At 39.6% G+C, this 25,000-nt stretch overlaps 1 protein-coding gene across 3 annotated transcripts in view; it reads right to left on the reverse strand.

Moving 5' to 3' along the window:
- Positions 1–25,000, reverse strand: part of MRPL1 (mitochondrial ribosomal protein L1) — a 156,077-nt gene that overhangs the window by 99,465 nt on the left and 31,612 nt on the right. For 2 of the 3 annotated variants that reach the window (XR_008400696.1, XM_053703297.1), the window contains exon 4: positions 10,516–10,599. The exons of the other annotated variant lie outside the window; for it this stretch is intronic. Coding sequence is in view for 1 of the 2 variants with exons in the window: in XM_053703297.1 (XP_053559272.1) it covers positions 10,516–10,599 (84 nt within the window). In the remaining variant the exon portion in view is untranslated. The remainder of the gene's footprint in view (positions 1–10,515; positions 10,600–25,000) is intronic. 3 annotated transcript variants of the gene reach the window in all.

Below are 25,000 nucleotides of genomic sequence, written 5' to 3' on the forward strand. Positions count from 1 at the left end.
CAAAGAACATGTAAACATTGGGTATTTCTAAACTCAGGACAAAATTTAGAAACTATTTAGCATGGGTGTTTTTTGGTGGTTGTAGATGTGCAACAGATTTTGGGGGTCAAAGTTTGAAAAAATTGTTTTTTTTCCATTTTTTCCTCTTATTTTATAATTTTTTTAATAGTAAATTATAAGATATGATGAAAATAAGGATATTTTTAGAAAGTCCATTTAATGGCGAGAAAAACGGTATATAATATGTGTGGGTACAGTAAATGAGTAAGAGGAAAATTACAGCTAAACACAAACACCGCAGAAATGTAAAAATAGCCTTGGTCCCAAACGGTCAACAAATGGAAAAGTGCACTGGTCACTAAGGGGTTAAAGGGAGATGAAACCCCAAAAAAATTTCTTCCATGATTTAGATAAACCATTCAATTTTAAACAACTTTCTAATTTACTTCTATTATCTAATTTTCTTCATTCTCTTAGTATCCTTTGTTGAAGCAATAGCAATAGATTGCTGGGAGCAAGTTAACACATTGGGTGAGCCAATAACATGAGGCATATATGTGCAGACACCAATCAGCAACTCCAGAGCCTAACTAGGTATACTTTTTAACAAAGGACACCAAAAGAACAAAACATATTAGATAATAGAAGTAAAATGGAAGATTGTTTAAAATCAGAAGCTCTGGGGCGTGTCCAAGCAGCGGCTCTATGCAGTCGCAATTTTCTAAGCTCTGGGAGAAAAAGTATATAATCCGCCGATTATTGCCTATATTTTACAGCTTATATCGCCAGTACAACTGACAGTGTACTTACTCAGACCAGCAATCTATAATATTTTTCAAATAGCTGTGTTTATGACCCCTGAGTCAGAAACGGACAATTGAAGCCTGGTGCGGCGGTTTCAATACAGGCAGCGTTCCTCCCCCCCTGGACTTTCCTGGGGTAATTTGCCAGATCGGACTAGCACAAATATATACAGCAACACCTCTTTAAACATCCAATACCTTTTGGAGCGAACATACAATCTCAGACGGAGCAGTTATACAGTTAACTTTGTAGAAATACCTAGTCAGCCATGATGCAAATCGCATACCCATTTATTACCCCGGACCCACTTATGGCCAAGTTGGAGGCTTTGTTTCAAGCTTTGATAGAGAAAGCGCCTTCAGAACAGGACATAAAACTCTTAATGGAAAAAGTAACACCTATGACTACCGCAGATTCCACACCGCATTATTCCAAGGCAGAAAAGACTAAGCCAGAATTACAACAAGAAGAGGTTAGTCTTACAATTACACCCAGCAATGGAATATCTACCCATCCAGACGGCTGCCTTGCAATACCACCTCGACCAACACCTACAAGGAGCATGCACAGAACTTTAGTTAACATGTTATGGCAAGACCATCAAACCAAATCCCTCTTACCGAAAGCAGATTTAATGAGACAAACCCATGCCGTCATTTCTTTCAAGATGGCGCCTGACACCATGCTGTGCAAAAACACAAACAGAAGTAAAGATCAAGGACCACTCCATATATTATCACCAAATTGCACCGGATTAAAAAAAACACAACTCACGTCAGAACGGAATCTGGAGACGGTACCGTCGACTCGGGGGCTGGGTGGGGGCGGTTCCTGGGTTAAGTTAAACATGTTCTGTTTGCACATTGATTTATGTCAACACACACTGAAGGGCAACCATAGCTACATACTACTGAAGCAGCACAAGATACAGCAATACTGAAATGTATTGTAGACATTGTCAGCAGATTTCCTTTTCTACAGTCCTCAAGCAGGCTATTGAAAATACACACAACCTAAGGGTGTATACACCCCAGGCTTAAATTACTACCTCTTGTGCGGCTGGCGGCCGCAGCTGCGTTTGAGAGAACATTTATATTTAACAGTGGTAAGGATGTGTCTTATTAGATACTAAACATTGTTGCCCACCCATATATAGATCCTCACACAGGGGAGAATTAAATTACTGAAAATATATGGAAAGATCGTAAGTTACAAATACCATAGAACTAAATTGTCCATTCTTTCCACCCTTAGGAAACGACCCCTCTATTGGCCGCGTATATACCCCAACTGTTGATTACTCAATACATGTTATTGAGTGACCCAGATAAAGCTGCCAAGAATATCATATAATATGTATGGGTTTAAAGCACTTACTCTAACTAAAACATTTTAGACTAGGTGTTGCTTGAAACAACGATAATTTACATGTATCTGGTAACCTGCATTTCTATAGGACAAACTCATTCCATATATTCATTTTTCTGAAATATTGAGATGCCGTTCTTTATTTTCCTTTAGTTGTTAACATTTTGTTGTTTATGCTTACAGTAATCTCCTAGCTTTAATTTCTATTACTACAATAGGACCAAAACTGTCCAAATGCATGCTGGGGACAAAAAAATGAGGGCAGACTTGTTTTAATGAATATGAGGTCAATATTTGTATAATTGTATTCTATACTGTCAATGTAACTATTTTCTTTGTAACGTCCTCAATCAAAAAAAATAAAAAAAATAAATCACAAGCTCTAGCTGAATCATGAAAGAACAATTCTGGGTTTGATATCCCTTTAAATAGTTCATTTTACGCAATCACGAGATTTCAATGACGGGATCGGGTCACCTATGATGCTAGGCACGCCCTCCAGACCGCGATCGCATCCAGGAAGCGCTGTTGGCTTCAGGACAGCCAAACGGCTAGGAAGTTCTATTAAGTCGTAACGGCGCTAAAGCCAGGCGCAGTTAGGATGGAATAGAACGCCATTACGGCCTTAAAGGGCTTAAAAGGTTAATGAGGATTCCATGTGTCCTTTTGCAAACAATACATCAAATAGAATTTGAAAGCCAATCTTAATTTTGCTATTTTAAATTAGGTTTTGCATAATTACGGTGCAGCAGTGCTGCTCTAACTGTAAAAAAACATATTTCACACAAACAAAACAGAATTTATGTTTACCTGATAAATTACTTTCTCCAACGGTGTGTCCGGTCCACGGCGTCATCCTTACTTGTGGGATATTCTCTTCCCCAACAGGAAATGGCAAAGAGCCCAGCAAAGCTGGTCACATGATCCCTCCTAGGCTCCGCCTACCCCAGTCATTCGACCGACGTTAAGGAGGAATATTTGCATAGGAGAAACCATATGTTACCGTGGTGACTGTAGTTAAAGAAAATAAATTATCAGACCTGATTAAAAAAACCAGGGCGGGCCGTGGACCGGACACACCGTTGGAGAAAGTAATTTATCAGGTAAACATAAATTCTGTTTTCTCCAACATAGGTGTGTCCGGTCCACGGCGTCATCCTTACTTGTGGGAACCAATACCAAAGCTTTAGGACACGGATGAAGGGAGGGAGCAAATCAGGTCACCTAAATGGAAGGCACCACGGCTTGCAAAACCTTTCTCCCAAAAATAGCCTCAGAAGAAGCAAAAGTATCAAATTTGTAAAATTTAGAAAAAGTGTGCAGTGAAGACCAAGTCGCTGCCTTACATATCTGATCAACAGAAGCCTCGTTCTTGAAGGCCCATGTGGAAGCCACAGCCCTAGTGGAGTGAGCTGTGATTCTTTCAGGAGGCTGCCGTCCGGCAGTCTCATAAGCCAATCGGATAATGCTTTTAATCCAGAAGGAGAGAGAGGTAGAAGTTGCTTTTTGACCTCTCCGTTTACCAGAATAAACAACAAACAAAGACAAAGTTTGTCTGAAAACCTTAGTAGCTGCTAAGTAAAATTTGAGAGCACGAACTACATCCAAGTTGTGCAACAAACGTTCCTTCTTTGAAACTGGATTAGGACACAAAGAAGGCACAACTATCTCCTGGTTAATGTCTTTGTTAGAAACAACTTTTGGAAGAAAACCAGGTTTAGTACGCAAAACCACCTTATCTGCATGGAACACCAGATAAGGAGAAGAACACTGCAGAGCAGATAATTCTGAAACTCTTCTAGCAGAAGAAATTGCAACCAAAAACAAAACTTTCCAAGATAATAACTTAATATCAACGGAATGTAAGGGTTCAAACGGAACCCCCTGAAGAACTAAAAGAACTAGGTTGAGACTCCAAGGAGGAGTCAAAATTTTGTAAACAGGCTTGATTCTAACCAGAGCCTGAACAAAGGCTAGAACATCTGGCACAGCTGCCAGCTTTTTGTGAAGTAACACAGACAAGGCAGAAATCTGTCCCATCCAGGAACTTGCAGATAATCCTTTTTCCAATCCTTCTCGAAGGAAGGATAGACTCTTAGGAATCTTAACCTTGTCCCAAGGGAATCCTGCAGATTCACACCAACAGATATACCAAATTATGTGGTAATTTTCTGGTTACAGGCTTTCAGGCCTGAACAAGAGTATTAATAACAGAATCTGAGAACCCTCGCTTTGATAAGATCAAGCGTTCAATCTCCAAGCAGTCAGCTGGAGTGGGTCGAACGGACCTAGAACAAGAAGGTCTCGTCTCAAAGGTAGCTTCCATGGTGGAGCCGATGACATATTCACCAGATCTGCATACCAAGTCCTGCGTGGCCACGCAGGAGCTATCAAAATCACCGACGCCCTCTCCTGATTGATCCTGGCTACCAGCCTGGGGATGAGAGGAAACGGCGGGAACACATAAGCTAGTTTGAAGGTCCAAGGTGCTACTAGTGCATCCACTAGAGCCGCCTTGGGATCCCTGGATCTGTACCCGTAGTAAGGAACTCTGAAGTTCTGACGAGAGGCCATCAGATCCATGTCTGGAATGCCCCACGGTTGAGTGACTTGGGCAAAGATTTCCGGATGGAGTTCCCACTCCCCCGGATGCAATGTCTGACGACTCAGAAAATCCGCTTCCCAATTTTCCACTCCTGGGATGTGGATAGCAGACAGGTGGCAGGAGTGAGACTCCGCCCATAGAATGATTTTGGTCACTTCTTCCATCGCTAGGGAACTCCTTGTTCCCCCCTGATGGTTGATGTATGAACTTGGCCCTCGCTAGCTGAGGCCAAGCTTTGAGAGCATTGAATATCGCTCTCAGTTCCAGAATATTTATCGGTAGAAGAGATTCTACCCGAGACCAAAGACCCTGAGCTTTCAGGGATCCCCAGACCGCGCCCCAGCCCATCAGACTGGCGTCGGTCGTGACAATGACCCACTCTGGTCTGCGGAAGGTCATCCCTTGTGACAGGTTGTCCAGGGACAGCCACCAACGGAATGAGTCTCTGGTCCTCTGATTTACTTGTATCTTCGGAGACAAGTCTGAATAGTCCCCATTCCACTGACTGAGCAGGAACAGTTGTAATGGTCTTAGATGAATGCGCACAAAAGGAACTATGTCCATTGCCGCTACCATCAAACCTATCACTTCCATGCACTGCGCTATGGAAGGAAGAGGAACGGAATGAAGTATCCGACAAGAGTCTAGAAGTTTTGTTTTTCTGGCTTCTGTCAGAAAAATCCTCATTTCTAAGGAGTCTATTATAGTTCCCAAGAAGGGAACCCTCGTTGACGGAGATAGAGAACTCTTTTCCACGTTCACTTTCCATCCGTGAGATCTGAGAAAGGCCAGGACAATGTCCGTGTGAGCCTTTACTTGAGGAAGGGACGACGCTCGAATCAGAATGTCGTCCAAGTAAGGTACTACAGCAATGCCCCTTGGTCTTAGCACCGCCAGAAGGGACCCTAGTACCTATGAGAAAATCCTAGGAGCAGTGGCTAATCCGAAAGAAAACGCCACGAACTGGAAATGCTTGTCCAGGAATTCAAACCTTAGGAACCGATGATGTTCCTTGTGGATAGGAATATGTAGATACGCATCCTTGAAATCCACCTTGGTCATGAATTGACCTTCCTGGATGGAAGGAAGAAGTGTTCGAATGGTTTCCATCTTGAACGATGGAACCTTGAGAAACTTGTTCAAGATCTTGAGATCTAAGATTGGTCTGAACGTTCCCTCTTTTTTGGGAACTATGAACAGATTGGAGTAGAACCCCATCCCTTGTTCTCCTAATGGAACAGGATGAATCACTCCCATTTTTAGCAGGTCTTCTACCCAATGTAAGAATGCCTGTCTTCTTATGTGGTCTGAAGACAACTGAGACCTGTGGAACCTCCCCCTTGGAGGAAGCCCCTTGAACTCCAGAGAATAACCTTGGGAGACTATTTCTAGCGCCCAAGGGTCCAGAACATCTCTTGCCCCAGCCTGAGCGAAGAGAGAGAGTCTGCCCCCCACCAGATCCGGTCCCGGATCGGGGGCCCGCATTTCATGCTGTCTTGGTAGCAGTGGCAGGTTTCCTGGCCTGCTTTCCTTTGTTCCAGCCTTGCATAGGTCTCCAGGCTGGATTGGCTTGAGAAGTATTACCTTCCTGCTTAGAGGACGTAGCCCTTGGGGCTGATCCGTTTCTGCGAAAGGGACGAAACTTAGGTTTATTTTTGGTCTTGAAAAGACCTATCCTGAGGAAGGGCGTGGCCCTTGCCCCCAGTGATATCAGAGATAATCTCTTTCAAGTCAGGGCCAAAGAGTGTTTTCCCCTTGAAAGGAATGTCAAGCAATTTGTTCTTGGAAGATGCATCCGCTGCCCAAGATTTTAACCAAAGCGCTCTGCGCCACAATAGCAAACCCAGAATTTTTTCGCCGCTAACCTAGCCAATTGCAAGGTGGCGTCTAGGGTGAAAGAATTAGCCAATTTAAGAGCACGAATTCTGTCCATAATCTCCTCATAAGAAGAAGAATTACTAATAATCGCCTTTCCTAGCTCATCAAACTAGAAACACGCGGCTGCAGTGACAGGGACAATGCATGCAATTGGTTGTAGAAGGGAACCTTGCTGAACAAACATCTTTAGCAGACCTTCTAATTTTTTATCCATAGGATCTTGGAAAGCACAACTATCTTCTATGGGTATAGTGGCGCGCTTGTGTAGAGTAGAAACCGCCCCCCTCGACCTTGGGGACTGTCTGCCATCAGTCCTTTCTGGTGTCGACTATAGGAAAACAATTTTATAAATATGGGGGGAGGTACTAAAGGTATACCGGGCCTGTCCCATTCTGTACTAACAATGTACGCCACCCGCTTGGATATAGGAAAAGCTTCGGGGGGCCCCGGGGCCTCTAAGAACTTTTCCATTTTACATAGTGGTTCTGGAATGACCAGATAATCACAATCATCCAAATTGGATAACACCTCCTTAAGCAGAGCGCGGAGATGTTCCAACTTAAATTTAAAAGTAATCACATCAGGTTCAGCTTGTTGAGAAATGTTTCCTGAATCTGAAATTTCTCCCTCAGACAAAACCTCCCTGGCCCCCTCAGACTGGTGTAGGGGCCCTTCAGAAACCATATCATCAGCGTTCTCATGCTCTACAGAATTTTCTAAAACAGAGCAGTCGCGCTTTCACTGATAAGTGGGCATATTGGCTAAAATGTTTTTGATAGAATTATCCATTACAGCCGTTAAATGTTGCATAGTAAGGAGTATTGGCGCACTAGATGTACTAGGGGCCTCCTGTATGGGCAAGACTGGTGTAGACGAAGGAGGGGATGATGCAGTACCATGCTTACTCCCCTCACTTGAGGAATCATCTTGGGCATCATTTTTACTAAATTTTTTTATGACATAAAATACATATAGTTAAATGAGAAGGAACCTTGGTTTCCCCACAGTCAGAACACAATCTATCTGGTAGTTCAGACATGTTAAACAGGCATAAACTTGATAACAAAGCACAAAAAACGTTTTAAAATAAAACCGTTACTGTCACTTTAAATTTTAAACTAAACACACTTTATTACTGCAATTGCGAAAAAGTATGAAGGAATTGTTCAAAATTCACCAAAATTTCACCACAGTGTCTTAAAGCCTTAAAAGTATTGCACACCAAATTTGGAAGCTTTAACCCTTAAAATAACGGAACCGGAGCCGTTTTTATATTTAACCCCTTTACAGTCCCTGGAATCTGCTTTGCTGAGACCCAACCAAGCCCAAAGGGGAATACGATACCAAATGATGCCTTCAGAAAGACCTTTCTATGTATCAGAGCTCCACACACATGCAGCTGCATGCCATGCTGTCCTCAAAAACAAGTGCGCCATACCGGCGCGAAAATGAGGCTCTGACTATGATTAGGGAAAGCCCCTAAAGAATAAGGTGTCAAAAACAGTGCCTGCCGATATAATCATATCAAAATACCCAGAATAAATGATTCCTCAAGGCTAAATATGTGTTAATAATGAATCGATTTAGCCCAGAAAAAGTCTACAGTCTTAATAAGCCCTTGTGAAGCCCTTATTTACTATCTTAATAAACATGGCTTACCGGATCCCATAGGGAAAATGACAGCTTCCAGCATTACATCGTCTTGTTAGAATGTGTCATACCTCAAGCAGTAAGAGACTGCACACTGTTCCCCCAACTGAAGTTAATTGCTCTCAACAGTCCTGTGTGGAACAGCCATGGATTTTAGTTACGGTGCTAAAATCATTTTCCTCATACAAACAGAAATCTTCATCTCTTTTCTGTTTCTGAGTAAATAGTACATACCAGCACTATTTTAAAATAACAAACTCTTGATTGAATAATAAAAACTACAGTTAAACACTAAAAAACTCTAAGCCATCTCCGTGGAGATGTTGCCTGTACAACGGCAAAGAGAATGACTGGGGTAGGCGGAGCCTAGGAGGGATCATGTGACCAGCTTTGCTGGGCTCTTTGCCATTTCCTGTTGGGGAAGAGAATATCCCACAAGTAAGGATGACGCCGTGGACCGGACACACCTATGTTGGAGAAATAATAAATACCCACAAAATCCTCCAGGAGGCTGCAAACTCTCTACAAAAATATATCCCCTAATGCTCATGTGGTTAAAAATACAGTGAGCATTTCAATAGGTTTCATATATGAACCTTTTAGCGCAATTAATACATTGCTAATAGGGGAGTTAATACATAACCATTGTAATTATTTAGTACAATTATTCCTTAATCATAACAAGGCCTTTATAAATAACCTTTTAGTACAATTAATCAGCACATGGATAATTATACCAAAACACATTACTATTTACAGAAGACAGAGGGAGGCAATGGCGTCATCACATAGGAAATAAATACATATACAGGAGTTACAATTACCAATACTATAACGGCACATTTTAGATAACTTGTATACTGATTTCTTACAGAGACTCACAAGTGCAAACATGCATTGCTCTAATGTGCTGCAGCATTGTTGCTTGAATTTGATGATGTGTTTAACCCATGCAAAGGATTAAAGTGCACTTCTGGGAACTAGCTGAACAGATTTGGTGAGCCAATGACAAGAGTCGTATGTGAGTAGCCACCAATCAGCAGCAAGCTCCCAGTAGTGCATTGCTTCTCCTAAACCTACCTAAGTGTTCTTTTCAACAAAGGATACCAGAGGTATGAAGCTAATTTGATAATATAAGTATTCAATGTTTGTTGCATACACCATAATTAAATCAATTTATGCTAAAGTCTGCAATTCATTTGTGCTTAAAGGGACAGTAAACACCTTGTAATTTACAAGACATTTCTGTTGTGTTGCTATAGAATAACAAATCAGCCAAGTCTTAATATTTTTAAACCAAATTAACATCCTTTTTACTGCAAATATTTTTCAATAGCCAAACTCCACCCACGATTTGCCTTATTTGGAGGAGCCAATCTGGGCTTTAGTGTACAGACAACAAGGCTAAACACAGTCAGAAAGTTAATATAGAATGCAGTGTTTCGGAGTTATCAGTTAAAGCCAATTAGGGACAAATATCTATCAGGGTTATAGTCTTGATAAGTTAGCAGGTTGTATTTCAAGCTCTGAGAGTTAGAGATTGTTCCATTTTTAGATCTAAATTATATGAAAAGGGGGCAAAATAAATAATGGCAATATACTGCCAAGTTGTTCCATTATGAACAACTAAACATTTTAAATAAAAATCTCAAGGTGTTAACTGTCCCTTTTTAAGTAACATTTATAAGTAAAATAATGCGTTATAATATCTCTCTAAAGGTAAAATAAAACATGTTATTTTGCCCTAATGTTGCTTGTTATTTGATAAGCTTTGATTGTGATTGACCCAAATGTGTTTAAAGTGATATTCTAAAACAAATGACATGCTCTAATTCAGTATAAGCACTAAAACAAATGTGTGGATGCAATACCATTACATACCTTTAAAGGGCCATTATAGTCAAATTACATGCGCTAATCCGTTAGGGCACTTAATTTTAAGACTATAGACTACTGTGTGTTGAACCCCCGCAAAGTGTTTAAACACACAGTAGAAATACTGCTCAGGACTCGCAGAGTGCTGCTGGTCCTGAGCGGGAAACAACACTTATCCAATCAGCAGCCCTAACAGTAGTCCAGAGCAGTAATTCTACTGTGTGTTATACCTCTTTGTTGCTAGTCGAGGGTCGATAGTCTGGTATAGAATAGAGGTTTGTTTGTTTTTTGGAGGGGGGGTTGGGGTTTCATATTCCAGCACTGTCTGAACATACCTCTGTGAATACCAAAACCCTGTTCACTTCACTGGCAAAAGGATATGGATAATGAACATGCCCAACGAACGGATCCACCTTTTTCTAAGAAAAAGAAAATAAACGTGCTGTTAATATCAAAACACAATTGCAGTACACCATTCACATTTTACCGTTTTGTATTGTCCTATATCATTAAAAGGATACTAAACCCAAATGTTTCCTTTCATTATTCAGATAGAGCATACAATTTTAAGCAACTTTCTAATTTACTCCTATTAAATTCTCTTGCTATCTTTATTTGAAAAAGCAGGAATCTAAGCTAAGGAGTCTGCCTATTTTTGGTTCAGCACGATGGATAGCACTTGCTGATTGTTGGCTACATTTAGCCACTAATCAGCAAGTGCTACCCAGGTGCTAAACCAAAAATAGGCCGGCTCCGAAGATTACTTTCTTGCTTTTCAAATAAAGATAGCAAGAGAACGTAGAAAATTTGATAATAGGAGTAAAATAGAAAGTTGCTTAAAACTGCCTGCTCTATCTGAATCATGAAAGAAAAAAGTGGGTTTAATATCCCTTTAAACTAAACAGAACTTAATAAATGGAAAGTAAAAAATTAATTATTACAAAAGTTTAAATACAAAAAACAATTATTTGCTTCTAACATATTTCATTTTGTACATCTATCTTAATACAGAAGTCAAGTTAGTATGTTATCTGGCACTCAAAGAAAATATGTCCCGATGCTCGCACTTCTAAGGGCTAGATTTATTAAAGCCCTACGGCTGCAAGTTCTCACAAGAACTTGCTCGCCGTCATTTATCAAGCAGCGGTCACCAGACCGCCGCTTCCCTAACCTCTTTGCCACCTCTAAGGTGGCGAAATTCAATCACCTCGGTCTAGTCAGACAGAGGAGATTGACAGCTCCTGCCCATGCGTGATTGGCTGTGCGCGGGCAGGGGGCGGGATTGCATGCAAGCACAAAATAGCGCTCGTGTGCAATGGCGAATACCTGCAGGTAATTTCGCCCCGCCACAGGCGAGCTGAGGCGTACAGGGGCGCGTATGCCCGCCCCTGTCCACCTCAGCTTTAATAAATCTAGCCCTAAGTAGAAGAAATTCCATGTTTGGCACTAGGAGGTTTACAAATAGCACTTAAAAGAACATAAAAGTGCCAAAAGAAAACGATATGTGTAAAAGTATTTTATCCATCTTAGGCTGGATTTTAAGTGACAAGCTATTTAGCGCTCCCACTCAAGCGTTAACTTAGCTAGAAGTTCATTTTATGAGCACGTCAGGTAGCACTCAAATTACAAAATTGAAAGTAAAAAGTTTGCTAACGAGCAGAACCCGATGCACGCAAAGATTTGGACTTTAAATATCGCGACCATGTTATCGTATTCTTCCCAGTCTTCAAATTAGCACACAAACTGAAAAAAGCTGACACCTATAATCGCGCTATTATGTACATTCCAAAGGTTCTTCACATAGAAGAAAATGTTCTATTTATTTTTAGGCACCTCAGGGGATTTCCATTTCTGCAGTATAAGTGTATTTGCCATATTCAACATAATGTATAGTAAAGATTGTTTTGTTTTGTATTTTAATTTCAGTAGCGAGTGAAATAGAATATCTGGGGAAGACGTCACTAGATGTATCTAGAATCTCTGACATTTTTGATACGGTAGCTGCGAAAAAAGATATCAAACAGGGCGGCTCCATCACACATGTAGGATGCCAGTTTCTCCTTCAGCACCTCCCAGTTGTATGTTTATAGATTTTATAGATTTCTCTGAACATAGCAGGAGTTAAATACCAACGTGATAAAAACTTATTATTCATTTATTTGACCTGGGTAGAAAAAATTTTTTTTTATGCATTTTTAAAAAAAAATCCCATGCCTTAAAGGGACAGTCTACACCAGAATTTTTATTGTTTTAAAAGATAGATAATCCCTTTATTACCCATTCCCCAGTTTTGCATAACCAACACAGTTATATTAATATACTTTTAACCTCTGTGATTATCCTAAGCCTCTGCAGACTGCCCCTTTATTTCAGTTCTTTTGACAGACTTGCAGTTCAGCCAATCAGTGCCTGCTCCCAGATAACTTCACATGCACGAGCACAGTGTTATCTATATGAAACACATGAACTAACAACCTCTAGTGGTGAAAAACTGTTAAAATGCATTCTGAAAAGAGGTGGCCTTCAAGGTCTAAGAAATTAGCATATGAACCTCCTAGGTTAAGCTTTCAACTAAGAATGCCAAGAAAACAAAGCAAAATTGGTGATAAAAGTAAATTGGAAAATTGTTTAAAATTACATGCCCTATCTGAATCATGAAAGTTTATTTTAACATAGACTGTCCCTTTAACGTCTATTCCTTTTCTTTTCTCCTTGTTTTTACATTTCCATCGTTCCTTCTTTTTACTGATGGAGTATTTACATAATTCCTCTCCATTTCCCTCTTTCCCTTCTCTAAAAAAAATCAAGCCAATCCGTTGATAGTTTGTGTCTATAGAGCTTCCTTGACCTCAGAATGAGGTCAAATGTGGCATTTTAATAAATTGGAATCTTTTTACTATAATTTGGGCTTTCTTCGTAACTGATCACAATACTTAGAGCTAAGTAAACCCTGCCTTATACGAGTATCGCTTTACTTCTGGTTGTTGGTGATATTTACAATACTGTACTACGTGGTCTGTTTGTAATTCTTAACCCTTTGTGGGAGTTCTACATTGGACTGTGTAAGGATAGGTTTTGTTTGGTTGTGCACAGTGTAATCTATATCACTTTTAACATTATCACTTTTTTGCATATAACTGTGTGTTTAACCCCTGTAAAAATACCTTAAAATTAGGCCCATAATGGCCACCACCAGCAACTCTTAGAGGACAGTATACACTCATTTTCATATAACTGCATGTAATAGACACTACTATAAAGAATACAGATACTGATATAAAAATCCAGTATAAAACTGTTTAAAAACCTTACTTAGAAGCTCTCAGTTTAGCTCTGTTGAAAAGGTAGCTGGAAAACCCACTGCAAAAGGGAAAAAAGACACTCCCCCGCCCCTTCTTTTGCATATTAAAAGACCCTTTACACAAACAGTAGTTTGACGGTATTCTCATAAAACTTTGGGGCTTGGTTAGGAGTCTGAAAAATCAGAGAAATGTTATTTAAAAAAAAAAAACTTTATGGGCTATATAAATAGATCATCTACAAAACATTTATGCAAAGAAAAAAATGAGTGTATAATGTCCCTTTAATACTTTGCTTGCTGCATCTTTTTATGTTTATATAAAATAAAATGTATGTGTGTGTTTGCGCTCTTATATATATAAAAAAAAAAATAGGGATGGCCAAAAGTTACACACTATGATTCTATTATTTAATCCAGCCAGGGAAAAAAAAAAAATCACAAAATGGACCTTACTTTGTCTATCTGTTTTAACCCTTTCCCACCTTTAAAACTTTACATGCCGTCCTAACTTTGCTGGGCTTTAGCGACGTTAGAACAGCATGGAAAGTGTCCTGAAGCCATAGAGGCTTGGTAAATGGGATAGCGGGCATGAGGGAGTGCCTAGCGTCATAGGCACACCTCCTTGACCCGATCCCATTATTGAAATCACAAGATCAAATGAATGATCGTGTGCTTTCAATTTGGTTACATCGGAACTTGCCACTAAGTAGGGTGACCATATTGCCGCTTTAAAAAGGGACACATATGAAAAATACACATGTTAGGGTTCTTATACAAATCAGTTGTTTAAACAGCACTGAAAAAAGCCCTGACATATGTATTTTTCATATGTGTACCTTTTTAAAGCGGCAATATGGTCACCCTACCACTAAGTTTTGAAAAACTATTCTTATTGCTTGATTGACTTTTTTACTGCTAGTTCTCATCTTGCACAATTATGTTCAAAACATACTGTACTCTGAGGAACATCCATACCCTTAGATTATATAATTGCAGGAAGAGTACTCATAGGACAAATTAAGTTAATTCCAATGAACACTCATCCTGCAATTATAGGACTAGATTTAGATTAGATTTGATTGGTAAGCTTTACCAATGCTCTGTTCACATTTCCAATTCCATAGACTTTAATGGAGTAGGACATGTAATGAGATCATTGGTAAAGCTTGCCAGTCAAATGTAATCTAGCCCATAGTGTTGTTTCCCATGATTAAACAGTGCACTGTTCTATTTTTTACTGTATTGCACTTTTGGTTGGTTGTAATTTTATATTTGTTATGTATTATTAATATATTTTATTGTAATATTTTTATTTATAAACATGTTCTGTGAACTTTGTGACAAATAAAACTGTTTTATTATTTCATAATGTCTTTTGAGTTACAGTCCTTCATAATTATAAAGAAGGAATCTTAAATAATTAGTCTGTATTGTGCTGTATTGTGCTTGGTAAACTGTCACATGACAGTAAAAAAAAGTATCAGTAATTGATATCGGCAAGTATTTGAAAACAAGTATCAGTACTTGTACTCAGTCTTAAAAAAATGGTATTGGTGCAACCCTCTGAGGAAGGGGTGAATGCCCCGAAACGTCACTGCCTATTAAATTTGCTGTGTTTAAATCCAGAGAGTGCTTATTATTGGATCTTGATAGATTATATATATATATATATATATATATATATATATATATATATATAAAACTATCCTAGCTGAGATAGTTCACTAAAAGAAACAGCTTTGCCTATTTCTGTAACAATACTAGGTTTCAGAAGGTTGGAAGAGCAATGAATTAGCTGTTGACAGAATGTCTCACATTTTATTCCTGTATAAATTCATTTTGGATGCCTTCTTTCTGTGGTTCTGAACTATTGTCTTTTTCTTTTATGGATTGTCCCTTGTGGAGGAGTGGAGAAAACCAATACGTTCTTCAAGGAAGAGAGAGAAATGGGATAATTCCAGAAATATGTTTGTAGATCGATCACAAACAGGCTTGGTGGCATTCTTCTATAGCTCATAACAACAGTGATCATTTAAATACATTTTATAAAATGTGTTTTTAGAGCATTTTATTTTAACACTGGTCTCCCTTGGAAAGTATATTTTATACACAAAGAGCTTTAACACATAGCTAAAATCCTGCTTGGGAGACAACACAAAATGCAGCTCCGAGTAAGACTTTAGATATGTGTTTACACTCTTTGTGGAGGATAATCATGTAGTCTCCAAGGGACATGAGTCTTAAAATTGTTTTTCAAATACACATTTTCAGTATAGGTGGACACACAACAGGCAAACAGCTATTTCAAATGACAAAATAAAGATAAAGGAGCTAATTGCAAACAATGTAATACACTACAGCAGTTAAAATCAGTGGAAATGTGTTAAAGGGGGAGAACATTTTACAGAACACTGTCCCTTTAATATTGTCAAAAGTTTCTTCTGATGTAAGCAAATTAGATTTGTAATGGTTATGTCAACACATCAGGGCTTCTAAAAAAGTGACTGCGGACAAAACTAAAATGCACTTTTGGATATAAATGTGTGCTGCAAATTGTAAGTAATGAGAAGGATCCCGAGATCCCTTTCTTGTAAAGAGACCAGATAGCTCTCTCTTAGCAGTGGATCATCTGACTCCCAATGGAATGATCTCATCATAGCCATGTAAAAGTGAGAACAGCATATGCTTTAAGGGAGTATAGACTATACAAGGACAGTGCTTATGTGCTCCTATATAAAGAAAAAAGTGTTGGGGGGGTTTTGTGTGTGTGTTTTTCTTCTCCTATATATTTGTATGAAAAAGAAAGTACATCCCGTTTGAATTCTATGGTTTTATGTATCAGGTTATAATAACAATCATCTGGTCCTTAGCAGGTCTTAAAATTAGGTAAATACAACCTAGATAAACAACGCATAACATATTACACCGTGACATGTTTAACAAAAATAAACCAAAATGGAGAAGCCATGTGTGAAAAACTAAGTACACCTTATGATCCAATAGCTTGTAGAACCACCTTTCACAGAAATAACTTGAAGCAATTGTTTTCTGTATGACTTTATTAGTCTCTCACATTGTTGTGGAGGAATTTTAGCCCACTTTTCTTAACAATGTTGCATCAGTTTATTGAGTTTTGCGATAATTTGTTTATGCACAGCTCTCTTAAGGTCCCGCCACAGCTTTAGCTGTGGGACAGATGGCCTCACATTTGACTCTAGAATACTTTGATATACAGAGGAGTTCATGGTTGACTCAATGACTGCAAGGTGCACAGGTCCTGTGGCTGCAAACAAGACCAAATCATCACCACTTTACCACTGTGCTTGACAGTTGGTATAAGGTGTTTGTGCTGATATGCTGCATTTGGTTTTCGCCAAATGTGGTGCTGTGCATTATGACCAAACATCTCCACTTTAGTCTTGTCTGTCCAAAAGACATAGTGGTTTGTTCAGATGCAACTTTGCAAACTTAAACTGTGCTGTCATGTTCCTTTTAGAGAGAAGAGGCTTTCTCCTTGCAACCCTTCCATACAAACCATACTTCAGTCTTTTTCTAATTGTACTGTCATCAACTTTAACATTCTGAGGCCTGTAGAGTCCGAGATGTAACTCTTAGGCTTTTCACAATTTCTCTGAACATTGCACGGTCCCATTTTGGGGTGAATTTGCTTGGGCGTCTACTCCTGGGAAGATTGGCAACTGTCTTGGATGTTTTCCACTTGTGAATAATATTTCTCACTGTAGAATGATGTACTTGTTTGGAAATGGCCTCATAACCACAGATTGATCGGTAGCAACAATTGCTTCTCTAAGATGATTGCTGATGTCTTTCCTCCTTGGCATTGAGTTAACACACAACTGAATGCTCCAGTAGAGCAAACTGCTAAAACTTCGACTTTTATAGAGGTGGTCACACTTGCCGATGATCAATTAATCAAGGGCATTTAATTAGCAGCACCTAGCTGCTACTTAGCCTCTTAATTACTATGGAAGCAGAAAGGGGGTACTTAGTTTTTTCACACATGGCTTGTCCATTTTGGCTTTATTTTTGTCAAATAAATCATGACACTGTGTAATATGTCATGTGTTGTTGTTCCTCTGAGGTTGTATTTAAGTAATTTTAAGACCTGCTAAAGACCAAATGATTTTTGTTATGTCCTAAACGTAAAACCATAGAATTCAAAGCAGGTGTTCTTTCTTTTTCACATGAATATATGTATATATGTATCTCCAGTGTTCTCCCCAAGACCTTTTTAGAGGGTGCACCACCCGGCTGATTTTACAAAACATACACACACACATACTGTGTGTATATATATATATATATGTATATATATATATATATATATATATATATATATATATATATATATATATATATATATATATATATATATATATATATATATATATAGTAGAATAGAAAACAGCACTCTCTGGACTTAAAATTTAAACAAATAGTTTAATAGGTAACGTTTCGGGGAATGCTCCCCTTCAGACAAACAACATACAAGTGAAGCAAACATTTAAAACATACATAGACCCCTCCCCCTTGTGAAAAAAACGCCAAAAACAACATGGTTGTCATAGCAACCAAACAAACAGTGCATAGAAAATACAAATAATCAAGCAATACATATATCACAGAACCCCAAAATTAAATAACCCTTATAACTGGGCAGTTGTACACAGAGCCATTATTAACTATACCATGGATCAATACATCCAGATCCAAATCAAATATTACTAAAGGGAACATAAGAGAAAAATAAAATAATAGAATATACTTCAGAATCAGGCTGGGTGGGCCTATTCCGAATAGCACAGTTTACAAATAGTCATGCAGTAGTACTATCCCAAAGATACATAGTTGTTACAAATTGGCAGCTATATACAGAGTAATAGAAAAAAGTATTACAAAACAGTGCATCCAAACCCATATCAAATGCTACTGGATGGTATATAAACTATAAGACCGCATCAGGCTCAATAAGCAAATGTTGTTCAACATCGTTTGTAGGCAGGTGATCTAAGTATTACAAATAGATCTGTGCAATCTTAACTGTCTAAAGGTGCTCCAGCGGTCCTATGTATCACGTAATATAGATACCATACTAATAACCACTCGCATTACTCAGGTATCGATAATCCTAATGTAGGGGTCATATACTAACTACACTTCCCTTCATGTGTCAAAAATGCAAAGTAGCGATAGTGGAAATTGCAGAGGGAGTGATCTTCCTACCTGATCGTATCAGCAGCTAAGAAGAACCATCGCGTGTGACAATATTGAGTGCAGGCCTATTCAGATGCTTACAGACTGCACCGTGTCTCGCACATATTAAGAAGTGCGCATGCGTATCGCCTCAGGGCAAACCGCCCCCAAGACATCAACCAACGTACCAATTGGCTATGGAAGACAAGCCCCTATATGTAGTAATATGTAGTGATATATATATATATACACACACACACATACATACATACATATACACACACATATATAAACATATATACACACACGCATGCACATATATACATATATATATATATATACACACACACACACACACACACACACACATATATATATATATTATTCTTTATTTATAAAGCGCCAACAGATTCCGCAGCGCTGCCCATGGGTACAAGGATAAAAAAATACAATAAAAGACAACATTTTACAGATAAATACAGGAGGAATTGAGAGCCCTATTCCCGTGGGAACTTAATCTAGATGGGTAGGAGGATGAGAAACAGGAGGTGGGTACTGCAAAGGTGAGAATGATATTAGTGAGGAGATAGATGAGGGCAACTGTTAGGTAAGTGAAGTAAATTTGTTAATGAGTCGGGTGATAAGCTTCCCTGAACAAAAAGGTCTTTAGGGAACGTTTAAAGGAGGAGAGGTTAGGGGAAAGTCTGACAGCTCGAGGAAGTGCGTTCCAGAGGGTTGGTGTTGCACGAGAGAAGTCCTGTAGTCTAGCATGAGAGGAGGTGATGGTAGAGGACGCAAGGAGCAGGTCATTGTTGGATCTTAGGGGGCAGGCTGGAGTATATTTGTTGATGAGTGAGGACAGATAGGGTGGGGAAGCATCGGTGAGGGCTTTGTAGGTCAGGGTGAGAATTTTTAATTTAATTCTGCCAGTGAAGGGACTCACAGAAAGGTGCAGCAGAAACAGAGCATCGAGAGAGGTGGATTAGCCTTGCAGATGCATTTAGGATAGATTGAAGGGGAGAGAGGCGGGAGAGAGGCAGGAGAGAGGGAGGCCAGATAGTAAGTTATTACAGTAGTCAAGTTGGGAAATTACCAGGGAGTGGATTAGCTGTTTAGTAGTTTCAGCACTCAAACGGAGGAATTTTGGAGATATTCCGTAGGTGGTTGCGGCAGGATGAAGAGAGCAATTGGATGCGGGGAATGAAGGACAGATTTGAGTCAAGTGTGACTCCGAGGAAGCGGACTTTGGGTGATGGGAAGATAGTGGTGCCGCCAACAGTGATGGAAAAATTAGAAACTGGAGTAGAGTTAGAGGGGGGGGGGGGGATTGGAAGTAGTTCGGTCTTGGACATGTTTATTTTTAGGTGGTGAGAGGCCATCCTGGAGGAAATGCCAGATAAGCAGTCACAGATGTGAGAATTGACAGAAGGAGAGAGTGCAGGGGTGGAAAGGTAGATCTGGGTATCATCAGCATAGAGGTGATAGTTGAAGCCATAGCTGTTGATGAGTTTACCCAGTGAAGAAGTGTAAAATAGAGAAGAGTAGAGGACCCAGGACAGAGCCTTGAGGTACTCCAACAGACAGAGGCAATGGAGAGGAGGAGTCACCAGCAAAAGAGACGGAGAAGGATCTGTTAGAGAAAAAAGAGTGAATCCAGGAGAGGGCAGTGTCACAGAGCCCAAGAGAGCTGAGAGTCCGTAGGAGAAGGGGATGGTCAACAGTGTCAAAGACAGCAGAGAGGTCAAGTAAGATGAGTATAGAGTAGTAGCCTTTGTTTTTAGCAGAAAGGAGATCGTTAGTAACCATGGTGAGGGCAGTCACAGTTGAGTGTTGGGGGCGAAAGCCAGATTGCAGGGGTCGAGCAATGAGTTGGAGGACAGGAAGTGGGTTTTTCAAGAATTTTTTAAAGTTAGCGGGAGCAGTGATATGGGGCGGTAGTTTTTAGGAGAGTTAAGGTCAAGGGAGGGTTTTTTGAGGATGTGGGTGACCTTTGCATGTTTGAAGGAGGCAGGAAATGAGCCGGTAGAAAGGGATAGGTTGAATATATGAGTAAGAGCCGGAGTGAGGGTGGGAGACAGGGAAGGTATTAGATGTGAAGGAATAGGGTCAAGTGGGCAGGTATTGAGGTGTGAGGAAGACAATAGGGAAGCCACTTCACTCTCAGTGGTTGGGAGGAGGGTGCAGAGAGTGGCGGAGGGGGTGACTGGGAGCGAATTTGGGAGATTGCAGTCTTGTGTTGGGATGTTTCTTCAAATGGTGTTTTATTGAAAAAACATAATTTATGTAAGAACTTACCTGATAAATTCATTTCTTTCATATTAGCAAGAGTCCATGAGCTAGTGACGTATGGGATATACATTCCTACCAGGAGGGGCAAAGTTTCCCAAACCTCAAAATGCCTATAAATACACCCCTCACCACACCCACAATTCAGTTTAACGAATAGCCAAGAAGTGGGGTGATAAAAAAGTGCGAAAGCATATAAAATAAGGAATTGGAATAATTGTGCTTTATACAAAAATCATAACCACCCCAAAAAAAGGGCGGGCCTCATGGACTCTTGCTAATATGAAAGAAATGAATTTATCAGGTAAGTTCTTACATAAATTATGTTTTCTTTCATGTAATTAGCAAGAGTCCATGAGCTAGTGACATATGGGATAATGATTACCCAAGATGTGGATCTTTCCACGCAAGAGTCACTAGAGAGGGAGGGATAAAATAAAGACAGCCAATTCCTGCTGAAAATAATCCACACCCAAAATAAAGTTTAATGAAAAACATAAGCAGAAGATTCAAACTGAAATCGCTGCCTGAAGTACTTTTCTACCAAAAACTGCTTCAGAAGAAGAAAATACATCAAAATGGTAGAATTTAGTAAAAGTATGCAAAGAGGACCAAGTTGCTGCTTTGCAAATCTGATCAATCGAAGCTTCATTCCTAAACGCCCAGGAAGTAGAAACTGACCTAGTAGAATGAGCTGTAATCCTTTGAGGCGGAGATTTACCCGACTCAACATAGGTAAGATGAATTAAAGATTTCAACCAAGATGCCAAAGAAATGGCAGAAGCTTTCTGGCCTTTTCTAGAACCAGAAAAGATAACAAATAGACTAGAAGTCTTTCGGAAAGACTTAGTAGCTTCAACATAATATTTCAAAGCTCTAACAACATCCAAAGAATGCAATGATTTCTCCTTAGAATTCTTAGGATTAGGACATAATGAAGGAACCACAATTTCCCTACTGATGTTGTTAGAATTCACAACTTTAGGTAAAAATTCAAAAGAAGCTCGCAACACTGCCTTATCCTGATGAAAAATCAGAAAAGGAGACTCACAAGAAAGAGCAGATAATTCAGAAACTCTTCTGGCAGAAGAGATTGCCAAAAGGAACAAAACTTTCCAAGAAAGTAATTTAATGTCCAATGAATGCATAGGTTCAAACGGAGGAGCTTGAAGAGCCCCCAGAACCAAATTCAAACTCCAAGGAGGAGAAATTGACTTAATGACAGGTTTTATACGAACCAAAGCTTGTACAAAACAAAGAATATCAGGAAGATTAGCAATCTTTCTGTGAAAAAGAACAGAAAGAGCAGAGATTTGTCCTTTCAAAGAACTTGCGGATAAACCTTTATCTAAACCATCCTGAAGAAACTGTAAAATTCTCGGAATTCTAAAAGAATGCCAAGAAAAATGATGAGAAAGACACCAAGAAATATAAGTCTTCCAGACTCTATAATATATCTCTCTGGATACAGATTTACGAGCCTGTAACATAGTATTAATCACAGAGTCAGAGAAACCTCTTTGACCAAGAATCAAGCATTCAATCTCCATACCTTTAAATTTAAGGATTTGAGATCCTGATGGAAAAAAGGACCTTGCGACAGAAGGTCTGGTCATAGCGGAAGAGTCCACGGATGGCAAGAGGCCATCCGGACAAGATCCGCATACCAAAACCTGTGAGGCCATGCCGGAGCTACCAGCAGAACAAACGAGAATTCCTTCAGAATCTTGGAGATTACTCTTGGAAGAAGAACTAGAGGCGGAAAGATATAAGCAGGATGATACTTCCAAGGAAGTGATAATGCATCCACTGCTTCCGCCTGAGGATCCCGGGATCTGGACAGATACCTGGGAAGTTTCTTGTTTAGATGAGACGCCATCAGATCTATTTCTGGAAGCTCCCACATGTGAACAATCTGAAGAAATACCTCTGGGTGAAGAGACCATTCGCCCGGATGCAACGTTTGGCGACTGAGATAATCCGCTTCCCAATTGTCTATACCTGGGATATGAACCGCAGAGATTAGACAGGAGCTGGATTCCACCCAAACCAGAATTCGAGATACTTCTTTCATAGCCAGAGGACTGTGAGTCCCTCCTTGATGATTGATGTATGCCACAGTAGTGACATTGTCTGTCTGAAAACAAATGAACGATTCTCTCTTCAGAAGAGGCCAAGACTGAAGAGCTCTGAAAATTGCACGGAGTTCCAAAATATTGATCAGTAATCTCACCTCCTGAGATTCCCAAACTCCTTGTGCAGTCAGAGATCCCCACACAGCTCCCCAACCTGTGAGACTTGCATCTGTTGAAATTACAGTCCAGGTCGGAAGCACAAAAGAAGCCCCCTGAATTAAACGATGGTGATCTGTCCACCACGTTAGAGAGTGTCGTACAATCGGTTTTAAAGATATTAATTGAGATATCTTTGTGTAATCCTTGCACCATTGATTCAGCATACAGAGCTGAAGAGGTCGCATGTGAAAACGAGCAAAGGGGATCGCGTCCGATGCAGCAGTCATAAGACCTAGAATTTCCATGCATAAGGCTACCGAAGGGAATGATTGTGACTGAAGGTTTCGACAAGCTGAAATCAATTTTAGACGTCTCTTGTCTGTTAAAGACAGAGTCATGGACACTGAATCTATCTGGAAACCCAGAAAGGTTACCCTTGTCTGAGGAATCAATGAACTTTTTGGTGAATTGATCCTCCAACCATGATCTTGAAGAAACAACACAAGTCGATTCGTATGAGATTCTGCTAAATGTAAAGACTGAGCAAGTACCAAGATATCGTCCAAATAAGGAAATACCACAATACCCTGTTCTCTGATTACAGACAGAAGGGCACCGAGAACCTTTGTAAAAATTCTTGGAGCTGTAGCTAGGCCAAACGGCAGAGCCACAAACTGGTAATGCTTGTCCAGAAAAGAGAATCTCAGGAACTGATAATGATCTGGATGAATCGGAATATGCAGATATGCATCCTGTAAATCTATTGTGGACATAAAATGCCCTTGCTGAACAAAAGGCAAGATAGTCCTTACAGTTACCATTTTGAACGTTGGTATCCTTACATAACGATTCAATATTTTTAGATCCAGAACTGGTCTGAAGGAATTCTCCTTCTTTGGTACAATGAAGAGATTTGAATAAAACCCCATCCCCTGTTCCAGAACTGGAACTGGCATAATTACTCCAGCCAACTCTAGATCTGAAACACAATTCAGAAATGCTTGAGCTTTCACTGGATTTACTGGGACACGGGAAAGAAAAAATCTCTTTGCAGGCGGTCTCATCTTGAAACCAATTCTGTACCCTTCTGAAACAATGTTCTGAATCCAAAGATTGTGAACAGAATTGATTCAAATTTCTTTGAAAAAACGTAACCTGCCCCCTACCAGCTGAGCTGGAATGAGGGCCGCACCTTCATGTGGACTTAGAAGCAGGCTTTGCCTTTCTAGAAGGCTTGGATTTATTCCAGACTGGAGATGGTTTCCAAACTGAAACTGCTCCTGAGGATGAAGGATCAGGCTTTTGTTCTTTGTTGAAACGAAAGGAACGAAAACGATTATTAGCCCTGTTTTTACCCTTAGATTTTTTATCCTGTGGTAAAAAAGTTCCTTTCCCACCAGTAACAGTTGAGATAATGGAATCCAACTGAGAACCAAATAATTTGTTACCCTGGAAAGAAATGGAAAGTAGAGTTGATTTAGAAGCCATATCAGCATTCCAAGTTTTAAGCCATAAAGCTCTTCTAGCTAAAATAGCTAGAGACATAAACCTGACATCAACTCTGATAATATCAAAAATGGCATCACAGATAAAATTATTAGCATGCTGAAGAAGAATAATAATATTATGAGAATCATGATCTGTTACTTGTTGTGCTAAAGTCTCCAACCAAAAAGTTGAAGCTGCAGCAACATCAGCCAAAGATATAGCAGGTCTAAGAAGATTACCTGAACACAGATAAGCTTTTCTTAGAAAGGATTCAATTGTCCTATCTAAAGGATCTTT

This window comes from Bombina bombina, chromosome 2 (assembly GCF_027579735.1).
Source record: "Bombina bombina isolate aBomBom1 chromosome 2, aBomBom1.pri, whole genome shotgun sequence".
NCBI classification, from domain to species: domain Eukaryota; kingdom Metazoa; phylum Chordata; class Amphibia; order Anura; family Bombinatoridae; genus Bombina; species Bombina bombina.